The sequence below is a fragment of the Sceloporus occidentalis genome, unplaced genomic scaffold, assembly GCF_023333645.1.
Source record: "Sceloporus occidentalis isolate IW3139 unplaced genomic scaffold, rSceOcc1.0.p SCAF_40, whole genome shotgun sequence".
In the NCBI taxonomy this organism is placed as follows: domain Eukaryota; kingdom Metazoa; phylum Chordata; class Lepidosauria; order Squamata; family Phrynosomatidae; genus Sceloporus; species Sceloporus occidentalis.
This window is the reverse complement of record NW_028317020.1, coordinates 5,570,001-5,590,520: the sequence shown is the minus strand read 5'-3', so window position 1 is coordinate 5,590,520 and position 20,520 is coordinate 5,570,001. Positions and strand designations below refer to the sequence as shown.

General features: G+C 37.2%; 1 protein-coding gene across 1 annotated transcript in view; it reads left to right on the top strand.

Moving 5' to 3' along the window:
* The window catches only part of PRODH (proline dehydrogenase 1), a 52,692-nt gene extending 37,521 nt beyond the window's left edge, over nucleotides 1-15,171 (top strand). Inside the window, exons 8-14 of the mRNA XM_089489637.1 lie at nucleotides 736-817; nucleotides 2,152-2,244; nucleotides 5,615-5,761; nucleotides 6,831-7,006; nucleotides 12,051-12,149; nucleotides 14,358-14,446; nucleotides 14,981-15,171. Coding sequence (XP_089345763.1) covers nucleotides 736-817; nucleotides 2,152-2,244; nucleotides 5,615-5,761; nucleotides 6,831-7,006; nucleotides 12,051-12,149; nucleotides 14,358-14,446; nucleotides 14,981-15,171 — 877 coding nt within the window. The remainder of the gene's footprint in view (nucleotides 1-735; nucleotides 818-2,151; nucleotides 2,245-5,614; nucleotides 5,762-6,830; nucleotides 7,007-12,050; nucleotides 12,150-14,357; nucleotides 14,447-14,980) is intronic.
* The last annotated feature ends 5,349 nt before the right edge of the window (nucleotides 15,172-20,520 follow it).

Below are 20,520 nucleotides of genomic sequence, written 5' to 3'. Positions count from 1 at the left end.
AAAGGGAATCTGAACATTAACAATGCGGCTTTTTTTTTTTCTTTCTAGTGGTTCTCCAAATGCATAATGGTTTTTCCTACTCAAACTGAGATCCTTTTTAAAAATAAACTATAATCAGAAAAGGCCTAGGGAGTATTTATCAAAGGACTGTGTTTTCTGCCTGGTAATGCAGCTTAAACATGATTAACTTGTCTGTGGGTACTAAGCCTGTTTCCGTTCTGCCAGCTATACAATGTGAAAAATATATTTTATTTTAATTCATAAATCATACTTCACACATGTATATGTCTGTGTGTGATGGTGTGTTTGTGTGTTAACATTGTTAAATACAACAAGTTAGATTGTATATTTCAGATTAGAATCTGCCAAGCACTGCCGTAGGAATGTAGTTTTAACCCTACAGGCTCTGTTCCCTGTACCCATATTTTGAGTTCCCCTGTTAACAAAATTCTAAATAAAATGCTAACACACTTAAATGCCTTATAGGGAATAGAGAAAAGATCTGATGTTGGTGTCTTCTTTTAAAGCCATCTGAGACCACAAAGGAAAAAAACCAAATGTTCTACAAATTAGAGTGGTCTTGTGGGCAGTTGCCGTCTGCCTCTCTATGCTCACAGCATCTGCAAAACATTTAATAAATGGCTCAAGCTTAGGAGGGGTTTGGTCTTATCTTATTTCCTAAAAGTAATTTTTTCCTTTTGAGTAAGTGTTTGCTTTTGTTTTCTTTTTGTTTAGGACAGTGGATTTGTTGGACTGGAACAGCTTAATTGACAGCAGAACCAAGATCTCCAAACTCCTGCTTGTACCAAACTTGCAGGTATCTTGTGCAGAGCCCTATTTTCACTGCAGCACAGTGTGTGAGCTGCCACCCTACTAATGCTGTCACTTAATGTGTATTATGTGGCCCCAATTAGCATGTCTGTTACTGGGGCATCTGGGTGCTGTGCATCTGCCTTAATACTTGTGTACTTATTTTAGTGGAAGGAGCCAATGCATGTCGTGGTAGTAACAGAATTCTAATTTTCTAATTTCTCAGAACACCAAATGCATACGGTAAAATTAACTGCAAAATAGACTTAAATTGTGCATTTTATATATACATGAAGGCTTAGATAAAAAGGGTCTGTGCATGTAAAAGTTATATGTATTGTTCAATTATTATTACTGCAGTAGCTCATGTACCACACTGAACTACTATAAACTTTCTGTGATCCAATATTTTACACATCTAAAAGGGTAACTCTAGTCCATGGAAATGTCAGTAATGTCAGCAAGTAATCATAATCCGCTAGCCGGAATGCAAACGGTTGCCTGTCACAGATCAGTATATGGTTACCTTTTTATTTTGGATTTTATTTATTTTTTATTTTATTTTTTCTACTTTATGCTCATACTGTTTAATTTGAGAACTGTTTTATTCATGTTGTGTTTCTACCCACTTAGAAGCATACATTCTTATGTGCAGAGTAGATTTGTTTAAAAATCTGTATGTCATTATATTACTATTCCATTAGCTTCCACTACAGCGCAACCTATTTCACATCTGTCATTCGTTTTCTCATTGCTCATAATCTTGCTACCCTACAGCTTCAGAACTGTATCAATTCTTGGCATATTTCTAACAAAATGTATTAGAACAAGATATGAAGCAAAACAAAATCTTTTGAGACTTGCCACCTGCACAATGTGTGAAATTTGTGGCTTTGCTGTTATTACCAGCATGCTAAGGAATCAAGAGCCTTCTGTATAGAAATCTTGTGTAAGTAAACTATGCCACCACCTGGCTGACGGCAAGAAGTTCTCCTACAGCCAGATTGTAGATCATTAGGAAACAAATGTGTTCTAAAATAATTCTTCACACTGCATGTGCCTGTTTGTGCCAAGACGGCATTGACATCTGAATTTGTAGGGGGTTTAATCTCCGTTGCCTGAATTTTATAGTATGATGCCTCAAAAAAATATTGCTGTGCATGAAAACAGTAAAATAACAAACAATGTTATATGGTGACACAATGATGTTTAGTGGCTTCCACAGATGATAAAAGTACAAAAATATTGAGATTGTTACTCATTTATACAAGGCCCCAGTTGTGTACCTTTCTGTATTGCTGTTCAAATAAAATGAAACTTTATTTTGTGTTTTGTTTCCAGAGCGGCCAACTAGAACCCCTTCTTTCTAGATTCACAGAGGAAGAAGACATGCAGATGAAAAGAATGCTACAGAGGATGGACGTTCTTGCAAAGGTTAGGAATGCAAACTCTTTTGTGTTACCGTAAATTACTGTGTGTGAATTTAATCTATATGTAGATGCTCATTGATAGAAACTCACAATTCAATTTATAGATGCTGACAGAGATGGCAAAACACCACTCATAAAAATTGCAAAAAAAAAGTAACATTTCAAGCAATTTCTACAATTGTTCTTAAAACACACAAAATATGTGTCCATGGAGATCTGTGTATATCAGTTGACGGATAAAATGCAGGCTGCAGGGGAATTTTGATGGAGGCAGCTCATAGTACAGCCATAGACAGAATCGCTTAACCTGACTATACGGTCCTTTTTTCTAAAAAGTTTTGGACTTACTTTGACCATACTTTCTTTATAGACAACATAGTATATTGTGTGTGGTTGTTGGGTGCCTTAGTCCCATAGTATTAACAATATTTGTACATTTAAATATCATTGAGGTGGGAGTAAATTGATAGTCTATATTATGTATTTTATAAATTTAACTGAAATTTAATCAATGTCGTTTTTCTGGTCTGTAAAGAGTAAAATGTGCAGAAACTGAGAACAAAAACATGTTAAATAATAATTTAACAATAATAAATAAATAATTCTACACATTTTCATTATGCACATTGTACATGCACAATGACCACAATGATGTGGACACCCCTCACAATTATTGAGTTTAGGTGTTTCAGCCACACTCATTGCTAACAGGTGTATAAAATCGATTACATGGGCATGTAATCTCCATATACAGCTTAGTGACTTTAAACGCGGCACTATCATAAGAAGCTGCCTTAAGCCACTTTGTGAAATTTCTTCCCTGCTGTAAGTGCTGTTATTGTAAATGGGAAGTGTTTAGGAGAAATGGCTCAGCCATGAAGTGGTTGACCACACGCTCACTCACAGAGCGGAAAAGTGTAGGACGAATCCAAGTTTGGCAGACGCCAGGAAAATGCTACCTACTGGAATGTATGGTGCATACTTTAAAGTTTGGAGGAGGAGACATAATGGTCTGGGGCTGGAATGTCCAACATGGGATAGGGTGTTCAACAAGCTGATATAGGTGTGATGGTAAGATGTCCACATACTTTTGGTTATATTGTGTATAAACATGCCGTTTTGGAACAAATGGTTCTCTATCCTTACACATGTACGTTATGGATGTTATTTTGGTAAGTTAACACTTTGAGAGTCGGGCAGCGTTTTTCCTTATGGGATGTAAGGATAGTTTTTTAAAAATGTAGCTTTAGTTATGTTAAGATGACAACCTTATACACTGCTTACAGTTCATTTATGTTTTCCCTGATAATATTCAGGTCAAGTTAAGCTATTTATAGATACCTGGTATAAGGCAAACTGCGCATCAGATCACATAATATAGTGATAAAATCATGATTTTTGTTTTCCTGTTTTCTCTTATTTCCTCCATATATGTGAATCCAAGTAATATAGGTTAAACCAGTCATCTCAAACCAGTCTGCCCATTCTCCTCTGACATCAACAAGGCCGCTCGCTGGATATCTTCTCTTTTTTGGACTATTCACTGTAATCATATAGATGGCTGTGCATGAAAATCCCAGTAGATCAGCAGTTTCGGAAATACTCAGACCAACTCATCTGGCACCAACAACCATGTCTTGTTCAAAGTCACTTCAATCCCCTTTCTTCCCCATTCTGATGCTCTATTTGAACTTCAGCAAGTTGTCTTGACCACATGTACATGCCTAAATGCATTGAGTTGCTGCCTGACTATTTTTTTAACAAGCAATTGAACAGGTGTACATAATACATTTTAACATTTTTATTTTTATTGGGCGAATCCTGTCATGTCAGTCATGTTATCAGGGATAAGGCGTTTTTTCCCAACATGCTTGCCGGTAGAGCTCACAATAACATAGTTAGTAATAACCCATTAGTTTACTTTTCTGTGCTAGAAATTCTACATACTGCTGAGCAGTACTCACCAATGAACTAACCTGTGAGATGTAGAATTAACTGATGTAAATATCTACTGTAAATGTGCATGGCAATATGGTTCCAATATCATGAAGCACATGCCAGAACCCAAGCCTTAGTTTTATTAATTATTAAAGCATTTATGGGGGTCCAAACGTGGTGGGAGTCTCCTGCAAGGACAATTGAGCTGAACATTGATGAGTCAGTTAGTTACATCTTTTTAGAAACATAAGAGATTTAGTTAGCCAGCTTGACCCTCTACATTGTTAGAGTTGAATTGACATGTTTCAACGTGCCTGAATACAGAAAAAAATAAATTACAGAGCATTTCTGCAGTCACCCGTACTTCTCCCTTATTGGTCTTTTGACTTGCAAAATCTAAGCTACACTACTCTTATATGTGGTCTTCCCTTGAAATGCTGAAAGCATTTCTAGTTGGTCAAGTGCTGGCATCCACTGCTTGGTTTTTTTTTTTTCGTTTTTACAGCCTCATTAATATTTAAAGCTAGCCTGGTAATGATGGGTTGTAAACTCTGTAAGATGAGATGGTGCAGTAAATCAGCGCCACAATATTTTACACATCTAAAAGGGTAACTCTAGTCCATGGAAATGTCAGTAATGCCAGCAAGTCTGTGAAATTCCTTTATTAAGCATTAATTTGAATTAATGTGTTGATGCCAAGATGTAATTCTGCATAATGAAATGCAAGGAAAACATTATGAACTTAAATGAAACACAATGTCAACTACTTGTTAACAGTTGAGTATTAGAGTCAACCCTTTTATTAGGCACATTACAACCTATTACAAAAAAAGATATACTGGAAATCATAATGCTTGACGTTAACCTTCACAACAAAAACAGGAGATGATTTCTCTAATTACAGTATGATAGTCTAATTTAATCCCATTTGTAAGCACTTCCAAATCAATTTACAATCTGGAACATTAGATCAATAATGGAAACAAGACATTAAATTTTAACACTGCGAAGTACTATAGGATAATTCTTATTTTGCTGATTCATAAATTCCGTACCTTTTCATTCCATACTTTAAATATAGTCGTAGGTTTCCACTACCCAATAAAATTGGTTTATTTTTTTTACATGGCGCATAGGTAGTAGGAGACAATAGACCATGTCTTGGTCTACCTCCTGTGCCCATGCAGGAGCGATATACACATTAATAAACCATCTGGAAGGTTGTGAGCATGTTCTTAAAGTCTATGCATATGTACATCTTAAAGACTGGAATCTGCAATTAATTCTGTTAGTATGTTGTCATCTTGCTTCCTGACATTTTTAAGCATGGTTTATAAATTAAGCCATTTTGTATTGTGCTTTGCAATTTGTGTTTTTGGAAAACACGTTAGGATCACTTGTCTATAGTCATCAAATTTTCTTTCTTCTCATTTCAGAAAGCCTTAGAAAATGGAGTGAGGCTCATGGTGGATGCAGAACAAACCTATTTTCAACCTGCAATCAGCCGTCTGACGCTGGAGATGCAGCGTAAATTTAACAAGAAGTGCCCCATTATCTTCAACACCTACCAGTGCTACTTGAAGGTGACTCCTTTAAAATGTGTAACCTGGCATATATTTATAATATGAAAATCACAAAAATACTGGTTGCCACATCATATTCCCAAATCCACTCTTCACCAGTAAATACAGTAAACTGTATAAGGAATAACACCACTTACACAAGACACGTCTGACCTATTCTGTCTGTCAGTCAGTTGAAACAATGGAGGAAACAGTGTATCAACTTTATAAAGAGCAAACATGTAGAAAAACACAAGTGTTACTTAGCTTATCTTAACTTCGTGCAGTATCTGAAAGGTTCACAAACGGAGCATATTGACGTGTCCTTGGATCCGTATGTAGATAATTCAGGTTTCTGGAAATCCCTTTCCAAAATAATATGTAAAATTGGTGTCTATGTTGCAAAGATCGGACCATGCTATGCCAGCAAGAGTACTAGAGCCACAACAATACAGAAGATAACACACTGTAGCTGGAAACATGGCTGCTACAATGTCCACCGAGGTATTGTGTGGGCTTTTAAAGCTTGATTGTAACGGTGCAATCACCCTTTACGCACTTTTGGTATATATGTGGTCACCTGAAGCCTCCTTATCAAGTGTTTCAAACTTAAGGCATTGCATGTTTAATGAGTCAATTATTTTTATATACCGACTTCAAAACAGCCTTATCAAAATGGTTGAAATTGATTAAACTACTTGTTCAGTTAAGGATATGTAAAAATCTTGCTCTGTTTGCAGTTCTGAAGGCCAAATAACCTCTGCTCTATATGCATGGGCAAAATGCCTGACTCAAGCCAAATGAACAATCCCTAAGCAATGCCCTGGAACACATTTTGATAAAATACTTTGTGTAACAAATATTTATGCGATTTAAAGGTTTCTAGAGCGGGGAAATGCAGCTGATATTGCCCGCACAGTTGTGATACCCTATCCTTCAAGTGCGATGTTTACTGGAGGCCATTTTACCAGAATCTGGTATCTTCCGCATGGAGAGGACATTAGTGTGAACATATAAAACCCCATTTTTGGTGCTTGTTTTAACAAACGATAACCAAAAATTTAATTTATTTTTTATGTTTTCATTTTAGGAAGCATATGATAATGTGACTGCTGATGTTGAATTATCCCGGAGAGAGGGTTGGCACTTTGGTGCTAAACTAGTCAGAGGAGCATACATGCAGCAGGAAAGAAGCCGCGCAGCAGAAGTGGGCTATGAGGATCCAATCAATCCTACATATGAGAGAACCAATGAAATGTACCACAAGTATGTGTCAGACGGCAGTGCGGCTGTATATTTATTATGTTTTAGTGGCATCATTGGAGGCTGCTTGGGGTGAGATTATTTCTGAAAGCAGAAAAGCAGGGAAAGGGTCATTCTTAGGAAATATCTTTTTCAAGCAATGGCTTGTCAATGCTTTGCTGTTAGTGGTGGTGGGGCCTTAATTTGTTATAGGCATACAATTGCCCTTAGTAGGAAATAGAAAAAAAAACCTCCTATTTGGAGCACAGCCCATACCTGCTAAGGTACGTATATTTGTAACTATGTTCATTTTAACTCCTACAAAGCCAGCTGATCTTTTGTCCTACTCTTACAGTAGGATTAGGAGGGTGCATTGGTAGGGTAATCACCTTGCAACAGTTTTTTATTTTGTTCTTAAAAATACATTATTTGTAGGTAAGGCTGCTTATGTCCCTTTTTAAAGAACCAGTTGTAAGATGCTTTTATTGTAAGATGCACTGATGTCAGAGCAGTCATAATTATGAACCCTTTAAGGGATTTTAAAAACATTTCATTTTAATGCCATAACCCTTTGTATCACTTTATTAAACATATTCCTGTCCCTATTCAAAATGACTTAAGGCGTCATCAGACTCTAAATGTCAAGTATGTACTTTTGTTTTATACAGATTTAGCCAAAAACCTTGCCAGATAAAAAAGGGAAAAAAAAGAAAAACTAATCCTATTCCAACATGTACAGCTGCACACTGTTCGGTTAATCAACCAGCTGTACGCCAGTTAATTTCAATAGGGGAATGATGAGTGAATTACTCATTAGCATAATACAATATCCAGCTCCATTTATTTTGGGTGCTACACTCTATTTCATTAACTTGGCACTTTAACATTTTATGTGCAGTAAAATATTCTAAAATAAAGGGATGGTTAGAATGGCAAAGCTTTTCTTTTTTTATATATATATATATGTATATATATATATATATATATACTGAAATGTGCTAGAAGCAGCCATTCATTTCTGATTTCAGTGTCTCATTTCAGGAGTAAATCATTTTAATATACACCGTATATATCGGTGCAGATATCAGTGTATATGCGTAGCTATGCCATAATCTCCCAGCTAGATGTCTAGCATTAAGGCATATCCTATGGCTTGGGGTATTAGCATGGTGAATGTTGGCCTTGTTGGTAAATCCCTAGGGCTGCAGACGTATGTATGGTCACTACATATACATGATGTGTGTTTTCTCTGTCCTTCTCCTTTACACTGCTTTTTTTTCTTCTCATCGTATCCTTTCCCAGCCCCCCCAATTCTTTCTTTCTGGCCATGTTTTGAAGGCTATTTTAAAGTAGTCTTTTTTTTCTTTTTCTTTTCACAAGATATACACCATATGACCAAAAGTATGTAGACACCTGACCATCACACTTATATAAGCTTGTAAAACATCTCATTACAAAACCATGGTGCAGTTATATGGAGTTAGGGCTCCTCCTTTGCAGCTATAACAGCCTCCACGATTCTGGGAAGGCTTTCCTCAAGATTTTGGAGTATGTTTGTGGAGTATGTTTGTGTGAATTTGTGCCCATTGAGCCAAAAGAGCATTTGTGATTTGTGTTTGATGGAGTCAGGGCTCTGTGCATGCGACTCAAGTTTCTCCACATCCAAACTGTTTTTATGGACATGTTCATGTGAAACAGGAAAGGGCCTTTCCCCAAACAGAAAAGTTGGAGGCATACAATTTCCTAAAATGTTAATGCTACACCATACAAAGACATTACTCTTGACTAAGAGGCTCTGAAAAACCACCCCAAGCTCCATGCAGCTGCTCATCCGTGGAAACCCATTTCATGTTGCTACCGACACATAGTGCTTGTGCTGATGTTGCTTCCGAAGAACATCTGGAACTATGTAGCGAGTGATGTGACAGAGGACAGGCTTTTTTTTTTTTCTTTTTTTCTTCACACTGCAGCAGTCAGCAACACCTATCTGTGAGTGTGCGTGGTCAACCTCTTTATTGCTGAGTTTATGGTGGATCAGAGCAGATTAAGCAGGGCAGAAATTTCACAAAGTGACTTGTGACAAAGTGGCATCCTGTGTCAGAGCCATGTTTAAAGTCACTGAACTCATCAGTATGACCCATTCTTCTGCCAGTATTTGTCTACACCCACTGGGTATGGCTTGAAGACCTTAAACTCAATAATGAGGGATGTCCTCATGCTTTTAGTCTTATAGTGTCTAAGATAATATAGTCTACATCAGGGCTCAACAAATTCTGGGCACTAGGTCACCATGGAGACTAGAAATTACTATCTAATGTACTGGGTCCATGCTTGGCTACAGGGGGACACTAAGGGCTGTGCCATTCACTAATTTGAGTTCTTTATTAAATTGATTATCATTAATATATATTGTGACGGATCGTCCTGTGCCCCAGACTGGACACATCCGCCCGTCAGCTCCTTCCCTCTCCCAGTCAGCGGACACGCTGTGGCTGTCCGAAGAAAGCAGTCACAGACCAGCACTTCCCTCAATCATGAGACAGAACTTCATGCTTTGAGGTTAAAACAGAACTCTCTTTATTACAAACACACAGAATTTATATACAATCTCCATTCACTGTGCACCGAACCCAACCCCCAATCCCATCAGCCACATCCCATCACAAATCCCATCAGCCACATCCCCTCACAAATCCCATCAGTATACAGGGGATGTATCAGGTGTGGGGATTAAGGGATACAATGGGTTTCCCCCACCTGTGTTATCCCCCCTGTAGTGCGGGTGCTGTCTGGGCAGACAGGGCTGTGCTGGCTGATTAAGAGCCCCAGCCAGATTATAGGATCGTCTCTTTGAAGGCCGGAGCTGCAGCCACATTCAAACAGGGTACACATAAATATAATAATAATGATAACAGTGAAGATCAGACATAGATTCTTCACATATATTATGGAACATATTATGCTAGATATATATCTAATATTTTCTATTAATGGAACGTCAATGTAGAAGGGAGAGGGGAGATATGACTGAAACCTTAAATATATAAGGAAAAAACTAACTCCTGCATTTTCTTAGCTGGGTCCTAGATCCAAAGCAAATTTGTCAACTCCTGGTCCACATGGAAAGAATGCTTGTTTAATTATTTTTATTGGGGGGAGACAATTTCACACTTTAAATTAATTTTGTTTTTGAAAGATCTTAATCCCTTTGACAGGACTTGTCATGTTGCATCCACTTCTGGAAGCAGAACGAGATGCAGTGGTATTGTCTCCAGCTGGCTCAAGCAAGTCGATGATGGAGGTCCCAGCGCACCCTCCGTACTTACTGTTAAGCCAGCTAGATACCGATATAGTATATGTGGGGTGATCGAGGAGATCAGGGATCTCCCTTGTAACCAGAACATGGAGCAGTGATTGAACCTCTTTTTGATAGCAGTGGGTAAGGTCTAGAATATGTCCCTCACCTTGGAGCAGCAGCAACTTTTCCAATGAAAGAAATGACAGCTCTGTGATTTGGCTAGACTAAGTTTGACAAAATGGCTAATAAAATATTCCACTCAAGTTCCAGTGGTATAGGGGCCATTAAACATCAATTTTATAATGCTTCAAGGATCATTTAAGCAAATTACGTTCCCTTCATTAGCTTTGCCCTTGATATCACACGTTTAGTTAGGAGAACCGAGCATTTGCTTGGTTGTGCATATTCCCTACTATGACTGGGTTCACTAAGGAGGGCGAGAGGAAATACTTTCATTTTTAAAATTATGTGAGAATGATTTTATTTCTATATTCCTGTCCCTTTTTTCAGGGAGGGAGGCTTGCTTCCTATTGTTCGCTCTACTGCTGGTCATGATCTCACACCCACCCCAACCCCATATATATGTCTGCTATGATTTAGAGAAATCCTGTCATTCTATTAGGCAAATTATGTTGAATTGGCAGCCTTTCAAATTGTGCAATATCCATATTATCCAATTACAGAACATATATCTCAATTGTCTGTTTTAATTACAATACCCTTTAAAAGGATTGGAGATGAAACACTAAGAAACACGTTCAGCACTATTCATCAGCCACATTTACCAATTACACTAATTATTATTGTCAGTCTGTAGCACTCCTTTGCCGTTTTAACCCTCGTAACATGATAGAGGATGTGCTTTCAATTTTGTTTTAAGGTTCAGGACATATGTTTTACAGCTGGAATAAAACGGCTTATTGCGGTTTAGCAGCACAATGTTCCAGATTAGTTTCAGCATAGCTGTGTGCCTCTGATAACTGACATTTCATACTGTGGGGCTGCCGTGCAGTTTTATCTCTAAGGTTCTCCTGCAGCTGTACTTGCAATATAACTTTGCAGATATGTTCTATCCACCCCCCCCCCATTCTTTTCCTGATTAAGATGCACAGTAAACAAAAAGAAGAAAAAAAATGGTTGAATGGGTTATTTTAATACTGTAGTGAAACCTGCGAGACCTAATGCCTGTACTTTGTTTCTAAGGCCATAGTAAAGCAAACATTAAGAAACAGGAAACATTTTGCTTGGTCTTTTTTTTTTTTTTTTTTTTTTTTTTTTTTGTGCAAGTTTTTTTATATTTAAATGCGCAGAAAAGCTAGTTACCATCATACAACAATTTTCAGGATATTTAACCATCGAAGGTTTTTTTTTTTGCTGTATAGTAGAAAACAGGAGGACATTTGAATTAGTGATGAATGTATCATTTATGATTCACTTTGGGTGCTTTAGTTCCTGTGTATGTCTAAAATGTACATGAACAACAGTGAAGTAATAATAGTGATCTATGATACAAAAGACATCATTTCTGTAAAAAGACCCTCGAAATCCCTGCTAGTTTTTTTTTTAATTTAAATTTTTGTTTTTTACAGGATTAGTAACAGAAAAATTTTACTTTGCCTCATAACTGTACATAAGATCAACCCAGCTCTTCAATAATAAAGCAGTTTAATGTATCCCTCAGTAGCATTTCATACTGTTATGCTCCATGTATGAACATGTAGGATGTCGTTTGTATCTTTGCGTATTTTGATTTACGTTTCTGTCCCATAGATGCCTTGATTACGTCTTGGAAGAGATCTGGAATAACCGCAAAGCTAATGTAATGGTTGCCTCGCACAATGAAGATACTGTGAAATTCACTCTCAAGAGGTATGTCTTACATTTTAAGTTGGAACATGACCAAACACAATGTTTTGGGTTTTTGATAACCTTTGTGGAACCACAGAGCTTCATAAGGAATTAATGGTCAATACAGGAACCTACTGCTGCCTTAGATCAACCTTAGCCTGAGTTGAAGGTCACTTGATTTTGAGTTGAGGAATATGTCGCCCAAAACATATATAGAGCGTGAAGAAAATGTGCAGGCTGCACAGTGCTGCTGCTTTGACAGATATTCATAGTTCAAACAATTCTCCTTTTAATGAAGTCATTTAAGTGAATATGTGCATAATTAGTAATTATATTGGAGGAAGAACAGTCATTTATTTTCTTTCCATACAGAACAGTAATTGAAACTCTGTAATTAAACTTTCATGATGACACTATGGTAAAATAGATTTGCAGGTTAATTTTTTAGTCACAGCTACAGTGACTTTCTCCTTTGTATTTTTGTTGGCATGACCTCTAGAACTACTTAATCTGTATAGTTCTTCTTTTTAAAGTCCTTTTTTTTTTTTAATAATGGCAAAACGTGCGTTACTTGTGTTAGAAATCATTCCAGGTAAACTGAAAAATATATATAAAAAATACAGCATCTGTCTTTCCATGCTAATGCTTTCTTCATGCCCTGACAGTAACTGCTTTCTAACAGATTAGTCATCCAGTGCTGGGCAAATGTTACATCCACAATTCTTCTTAATGTGCTAGTTCTGATCCATCAGGTACATCCAAAGTACTTTAGAGTATCAGTCTTCCTTTACTTTATTACCTCATATACAGTGTGCTGCGGGTTTTATGACCTATTCCGGCTTTAAAGAATGTCTAATATGGCTGATTTAACTAACCGGCTGCACCAATTGTAATAAGGTCATACACAGCTTTCATTTCATTTATATGCCTGAATCTAAAAATGAAAATTCAATAACCGACTGTTGCAGAACCGACAAAGTATAGGTAAATACGCAATTATTTTGATTTCTTTTTGATTTGTTAACTAAACTTTAAGGCATATGTATAAAGAGACATTTTGAAGCAAACATGTAAAGTGGAGCAACAGAAGAATTGGTGGTATTGGTGACCATGGTACTTTTTTAGGATTCTTCTTTTTATTTATTTTTATTATTTGGGGGGGGGGGGTCTGCCCTTATGCTAAGTATTGTTTAGGAATCCATACCATGATGTAGCGGTGCATCGCAGCCTGTAGTTTTTATCCTCATGCTGTGTATTGGTATTTCCATCCATTCGGAAGCTGACAGGTTTAAGGAAAGGAAGGTTGACTTTGTGACTTGCATTTTAAGAAACACAATTTCCAGATATGTTTTTGTTTATTAAAAAGATTTATAATTTTACAGCATTTATAGCTGAGAACCTATGTGTTGCTAACTGGCGAATGCCAAGAACTAGCTCCAAAAAATGTTATGTTTTGTCATGAATGTTACAATCCACATAAACTGAGTCAGATAGGCTTTTGCCCTAAAAAGTTTGCAAGGTAAATTGATACTCACCGGTAAACTTCTTGGTTAGTTTATGAATAAATTCTAACCATTCAAAGTCATGCACTGTACACATTAAGCAGCATAACTCAAAATGAAGGGTTTCATCAATTATGGAAAATGTATGACTAAAATACATCAGCCCACAGTCCCCCAGCATAAAACCTGTAATTTTTTTAGGTTTAGAAGTTAGCTATAAAAGTAATTATGTACAAAACTATGCAAAGTAGTCTTGTTAGCTTTTACTGTTATGGTCAAAACAACTGGATTAATGCTATGGTGACAGTATTGATCTTAACATTTTCCTTTGATAAAACTGGATTTTTTTTTTGTGAATATTCAAACAAATTAACCAAAGGACACTTTTGACTAAATGTTCTGCTTGAGCAGCGTGCAGTTTAATTTTTGCGACTTTCATGGCAATTTCACTTTTTATAAACCTTTGACTTAATTGAACCATTCAATTTATGCAGTGGCGCTTACTGCTGCCCACTGTCCTTGAAATTAAATAGCTTTGTTCCTAGATCTTTTAATGAGCCAGCACAAAACTTTTTCAAGCTAGGAATTCCACTGCATTGGCTTTTTTGATTATCAAGGTTTTGTAATCGGATGCGAAATGTGCAAGGTTTAAGGATCTATGTTAAATTGTGGCTGCCGGTTCTTTTTAATTAATTTAGTTTGAGTTTGTTTATTCATCTGTTTGCAGGATGAATGAGTTGGGCGTTTCTCCTGATGAGAAAAAGGTGTATTTTGGACAGCTGTTGGGAATGTGTGACCAGATTAGCTTCCCACTTGGTGAGTATTAAAGAGATAATGTCCTAAATACCACTTACTCTATGGTACAGTAGCTTGCTGCAATGTAAAGTTGTTCTGGCTGTCACCCATGTTTGGGTGACATCAGGGTTTCTGACCAGAACGTGTAAATGTGCTGTCCTACAGTAAGTTGGATGTATCGACTTATGTTGTTATACATCACACAGCACAGAGCAGCAAGGAATATGTAAAATGTTTGTGTGTCCTGGACAAAAATGGCTGACGTTGCCATGAAGAAAACCTGAAATATGAAATTTCATTTAGGATATCTCCGCTATACATTGATGCGTCTAAAGAGGCAAATATCTCCCTGAAGAAAGTGCTTAGTTGGCACTTTTTAATTACATAGTTAAGTTAAAGATTTGGAAATCATTTTACTATTAACCCTGATATAATTTTGTAATGGATAAAACCCATATATGTTCAATATATACTGTGGTGTATAGTTCATATGGTAGATAACATTAATATTCCAGAACACATATTGTGCTAAATGTTATGTATATCTTGTTCCAGGTCAGGCTGGTTATCCAGTTTATAAATATGTTCCGTATGGACCAGTGAATGAAGTTCTTCCTTACCTATCTCGAAGGGCACAGGAAAACCGTGGGATCATGAAAGGAGCTGGTCGAGAGAGGGAACTTTTATGGAAGGAGATTAAAAGGCGTGTGCTTGCTGGACATCTGTTCTATAGCCCTACGTTCTAGGGAAATCTATCAGAGAAAAATGGCTAATAGTCTTTGCTTAACAGACATGGAGAACCTATATTGGAACAGACCTCAAAGTCTATGCCGATAAAAATATAAATAGCTTAATAAGATAAGTTTTAAAGCATTTGACTACATAAGTTATAAAAAGTTTAGATATCTTTCCGAAAAATCATTGTTAAACTGGATTAACTTAACTTTGCTTAAATTATTAACTAAATTTGGTGTGGTTGATAAGTCTTTAATATTTTTATCCAGCAGCAGTTTTCATTTAAGTATACAACTTACACCTGCTTTATTACTTTTTTAAATATAGTTGAGTATAAAAAACATAGGCTTTTCTATGCGTCATAAATGTACTCACCCCACCAACCAAAAAATCGGGATAACCTTGCTTGAACATTGGTGAGTACGGTTTCCTGAATTCACTCTTTTGGCATGTTACATAGATGTTCCTTGCCAATAGACTAACCGTAACAACATAATGATTTAGCTTGTAAACAGTGCTTGGTGATTATGTAGCCCCCTTACACAGTGTTCTGTATGCGTCGTCATATGAGTGGCGTGTCCTGTGCAGGCTTGGCTTGTATCCTTATCTACTAAGTCACTTTATTGGAGCAATGTTATTTCTTCATTTTTTTTAAACTGTAATTGTTTTAAGAGATCAGCCTCTATCATGTTGCATTTGCCACTTTATTAACTATGTTACATGTTTATTGCTGTTTTTTATGTAATATTTGTACTAGTGTGAAATATGGTAGCTGATTATGATTGTTCTCGCCTTTTTTGCAGTGTTCTTGAGGGTAACCATGTTTTCATCCCCTTCAACATACTAACTGCCAAATCACTGGACCATAGATTTATTTTTTTGCTTTACTTCCATCTGCTTTTGGGTTATGCCCAGTGCAGACTACTGTATACAGGACATAAGCAATTGGCTTTTCCTATTCTTGTCTGTACCTCCTGTGTTTATTTCGTCTGAGCCACTGGTCATAGACATATAAGGCTTGAATGTTAGTGTATTTTTTGTGTTTGTCTGATAAATAACCATGGTTTATCAGTTTGTTGCTGCTGTTCTTTACAACTATATCAAGTAAATGGCCTGCGATCAGTGAGCACTTATACTTCAAAGTGAGTTTCCTTACTGAAGAGGTGAGATGCATTAACTATATAATATTAATGAGTGTCTCCTGGAAGGAGGAGAAAGTTGATCATCACATCATTGCAATTTACCTATAGTTTCTTATAGTTTAACAAATTTCAAATATGCAAAAATGCACGTGGATTACTTGGGACTGAATGGAGGTATATATTTGAAGTGACGCTCTAACGATGTCAGAACATCACAAGAGCCTCTATACTGCTACTATGTTAAAACTGGTTATTCAATAAAGCGAAAGTTGTCAGGAAAGTTGTGATTTTGACTCCATTATACATGCAGTCCAACCCAAGTTAGCTGTGCGATAGGAAGCATTTGGTTTTATCTGGAGAAATCTCAGTGTTAGTTTAAACTATGCATTATACAGTTTCCTGATAATCCTTGATAATTCATAGGCAATGCTGGAGGTCTCTTAAAGGTCTTCTTAAGTATTTAGCAAAGCATACAGAACCAGCTCTGCCCTTCTTGCAGAAGAAGCTCGTTTGAGATTGACTTCATAGTTTATCAGATCTGAACTGTTTAAAGAGTGAGTTGGGGACCAACACTGGCAAGCTTCTGAGCTAAGCTTGCCCTGTATAATGCATAATTCACTAGGTGAGATGACCTCTTCCTTCAGTAAACATAGTGAACATTATGTTTTTGTGAGCAAGGATCACAGGCTGTAGGCTAATAGGACCTTCTACATAATGCTATATAGATGCTCTGATGAATTTTAAAAAGTTACATATGTTGAACTACTAATCAAATTATTATTTTTTTTAATTATTATTTTAAATTCCAGAGAAATAGATGGTTTATGCCTTTTTTTTTTTTTTTAAACAACGCATGTATCACCTTTGTATCATTGGAAAACATTGAATGCGGCATGGACACTTAAGATTAGTCAATGCTAATCCTCCTAGGCCAGTATATTTACAAAATGGCGATGTTGTGTTTTTCTCATGTAAACTGATTATTATTATTGTGTGTTGATAGACTGCGTTTGGAATCCATAGTATTACATATCCTTTATATATATATACACAAAGCACCTTGTTAGAAGTGTATTGCTACTGATGAATATCCAAAAATGTTTTTCCTGAAATATATGTCCTTCAGTTATTGGTGTGACATCAAACGTCTGCTGATTATATTCTACAAAATAGCATGTATCGTTTTCCTAGATGTTTTCAGTGTATACTATGGTATATTACTATGTATGCTCTCAAGATTTAAATGTAGTCTGGATACCATCTCAAACAGCGGTATTAATTAATGAAATGGAATTTAATATAAGAAAAAAAATTTTTGTATGTGAATGTATTACTTTATCTTTAATAATAATAAAAAAATACTTTTATTTTGTGTAGTGCGTTTATGTACCGATGACTCATGATGCATCATTAAATCTTATGATAAAGGTTTTTTTCTCTCAAATCTTTTTCCTTTCGTACATGCAAGTGTAAAAATATTGTTAGAAAAATACCGTAATATTTCATTGATACAACAATAACAGACACTGTATCCTAATCAAAGATCAAAGTAAGAATCTAAAGTGCCATTTAACTAGGTAAATCACACTGTACAGTATAGTATCTGGTTAAGAATAATTAACCTAGGATAACAATTACTTAATGCAGACACACAGTTATGGGACCAGGGGGGAGTCTGCAGGTACCATCTATTAAGAATCCCAAATTAATGCCCAGGGTCTCCAGATCTCTTTTTGTAGAGTCCCCTTTTATCTAAATTTGCATTCCCTATCCGTTTCTGGTAATAAGTTTGAGAGGATATTTGGATCCAAGTGGGAATATTTTTAGATCCCCCAATATCTCGCCATGCAATGTTTTGTGGCCATCAGGATTTGAATAATTAGTAATTTTGTAGAATTTATAGTACGAGGGAGCTCCAAATATAATAGAAACATCTGGGGACTTAAATTGCAGGGGCCATGCTGAATTTTCTTTTTCGGTCTTATCATAAAAATTTTTATATTGTAATAAGATACTGCGTTTGGAGACAACTGAAAAACAGAAGGTACCTTCTTTAGTCTTAGTTTTCTTTAGAAAAAAAGGATGGTTAAGGAATTTATTTTCTTTGATTTGTCTACATGATCCACGATTAAATATAAAAATATCTACTGCGTCTATAAAGGAATGATTGTTTTGGGCATGTTGTGTGTATTACTGTGAATATAACACAGCTGTGGTTGGAAGAAGAACACAGCTGGTACAGTACACTCCAGGGATTATGCTCAATAAAAGTGCAACAATCCATTATTAATTGTTAACTGCCATTCGTATAAAAGACGGCCACGCATATGGGAATATATTTGTAAAACTCATTAGGATGGGAGCTCAATAAAAAAGACAAACTGCTCTGTTAAATCTAGGTTTTTAATTGCATATTTCCTTTGTATCTGTTATCCCAACACGTTTTTTTGTTGGAGAACATGGTTTTAATGTCCTTTTTTTATTGTCAATTTCTGAATACTCTAAAGTGTTCATATCTCAATAATTCATGTCTTTAATTAGATTTTATTGGAGATATTATTATACAGGATGCATGTGTTCAACCGTTTATAATAGAGTTCTATGGAATGACCTTTTTATAACCATGAATCCTTTTGTACATCATCTTAATGGTTTACTTTAAAATGTAGGGTTTGTTCTGGTTTTAACCCCTTCAATCCCCTATAGACGTACCGGGACGTCTAGCCTTTCGTGCAGCGTCAGGAACACATCCCTGCCGCTGCACGGGAGAACAGGCTGTCGTTTGACAGCCTGGACCCCCCCCTGCAGCCCGATCCCCTGTAACAACTTGGTGTGTCATTAGCCTTGGGGGACTGAACCACATCCGGGTCAGTGACATTACTGCCGGATGTGCGACACTGGGGGAGAGAGAGAGAGAGAGAGAGATAGAGACAGAGAGAGTTCGTTTTGCAGAGCTGCAGTGCTTAGTGCAAAACCACATTATATATTGGGGATAGTGTAGTGTTTTAGAAATTGGCCAGGTAGGTACAATGGCGCAACATGTCTTCAGCGCTGAGGAGGCTCATGACTGCCTCACTCAGTCTGATGACGATGCCACTCTGACGGCGTCAGACGCCGAGGCCACTCTGACTGCATCAGATATTGATCCAATATCTGAGGAATCCTGCTGTGCGTCAGATAATGACGACTCAGAGGAAGACGATGATGGCCAGGGTCCATCTGCCAAAGCCAGGCGTGGAGAGCCTGACTCTAAATATAATTGGGTGCCCCCAAATATGATAGACCCAGTAATCCCTGCTTTTACTGCGACTCCTGGCATCAGATGTGACATCGATGCTAGCGAGCCAAAGTCATTTTTCCATTTAATGTTTGCCCCCGAGTTTTTTGAGCTGCTAGCAGCTCAAACAAACCTCTATGCAGCCCAGTGTCAGGCAGCTGACCAAGGAGACAGAAGCCAGACCTGGTACCCCACTGACTCCCATGAAATTAAAAGATTTTGGGCCCTGACCCTTATGATGGGCATTGTGAAAAAGCCCACGATACGCTCCTATTGGAGCACAGATCCCGTAATATCCACCCCTGCTTTTTCCCAAATAATGCCCCGGAACAGGTACTTTGGGCTCCTAAGATTTTTACATTTTACCGACAATTCCCAATGCCCCCCTAGAGAGCACCCCCAATTTGACCGTTTATATAAATTGAGGCCCATTATTAATTATTTTTCACGTAAATTCCCTGAAATTTATACCCCCGACAAAAATGTGGCTGTAGACGAGTCCCTGGTCCTATTCAAGGGTAGACTGAACTTCAAACAGTATATCCCGTCCAAGCGAGCGAGGTACGGTGTAAAGTTATATAAACTTTGCGAGAGTGGGACGGGATATACTGTTTCCTTCAGAATCTACGAAGGGAAGGACAGTCACCTTGATCCCCCTGGCTGCCCACAATCTGTGGGTACTAGTGGGAAGATAGTGTGGGACCTGCTGTCCCCCTATTTGAATAAGGGCTACCACCTCTGGGTGGATAACTTTTACACCAGCCCAGACCTGTTTCATTTTTTATTTTTACAGCAGACCCCGGCATGTGGCACTGTTAGGCCAACCCGCAAGGGTTATCCTAAAAAACTCACCTACCCAAGGCAGAGGCGCGGCACTACCAGTGCTCTGCGCAGTCAGGAGCTGTTGGCCCTCAGGTACACTGACAGGAAGGATGTGTATA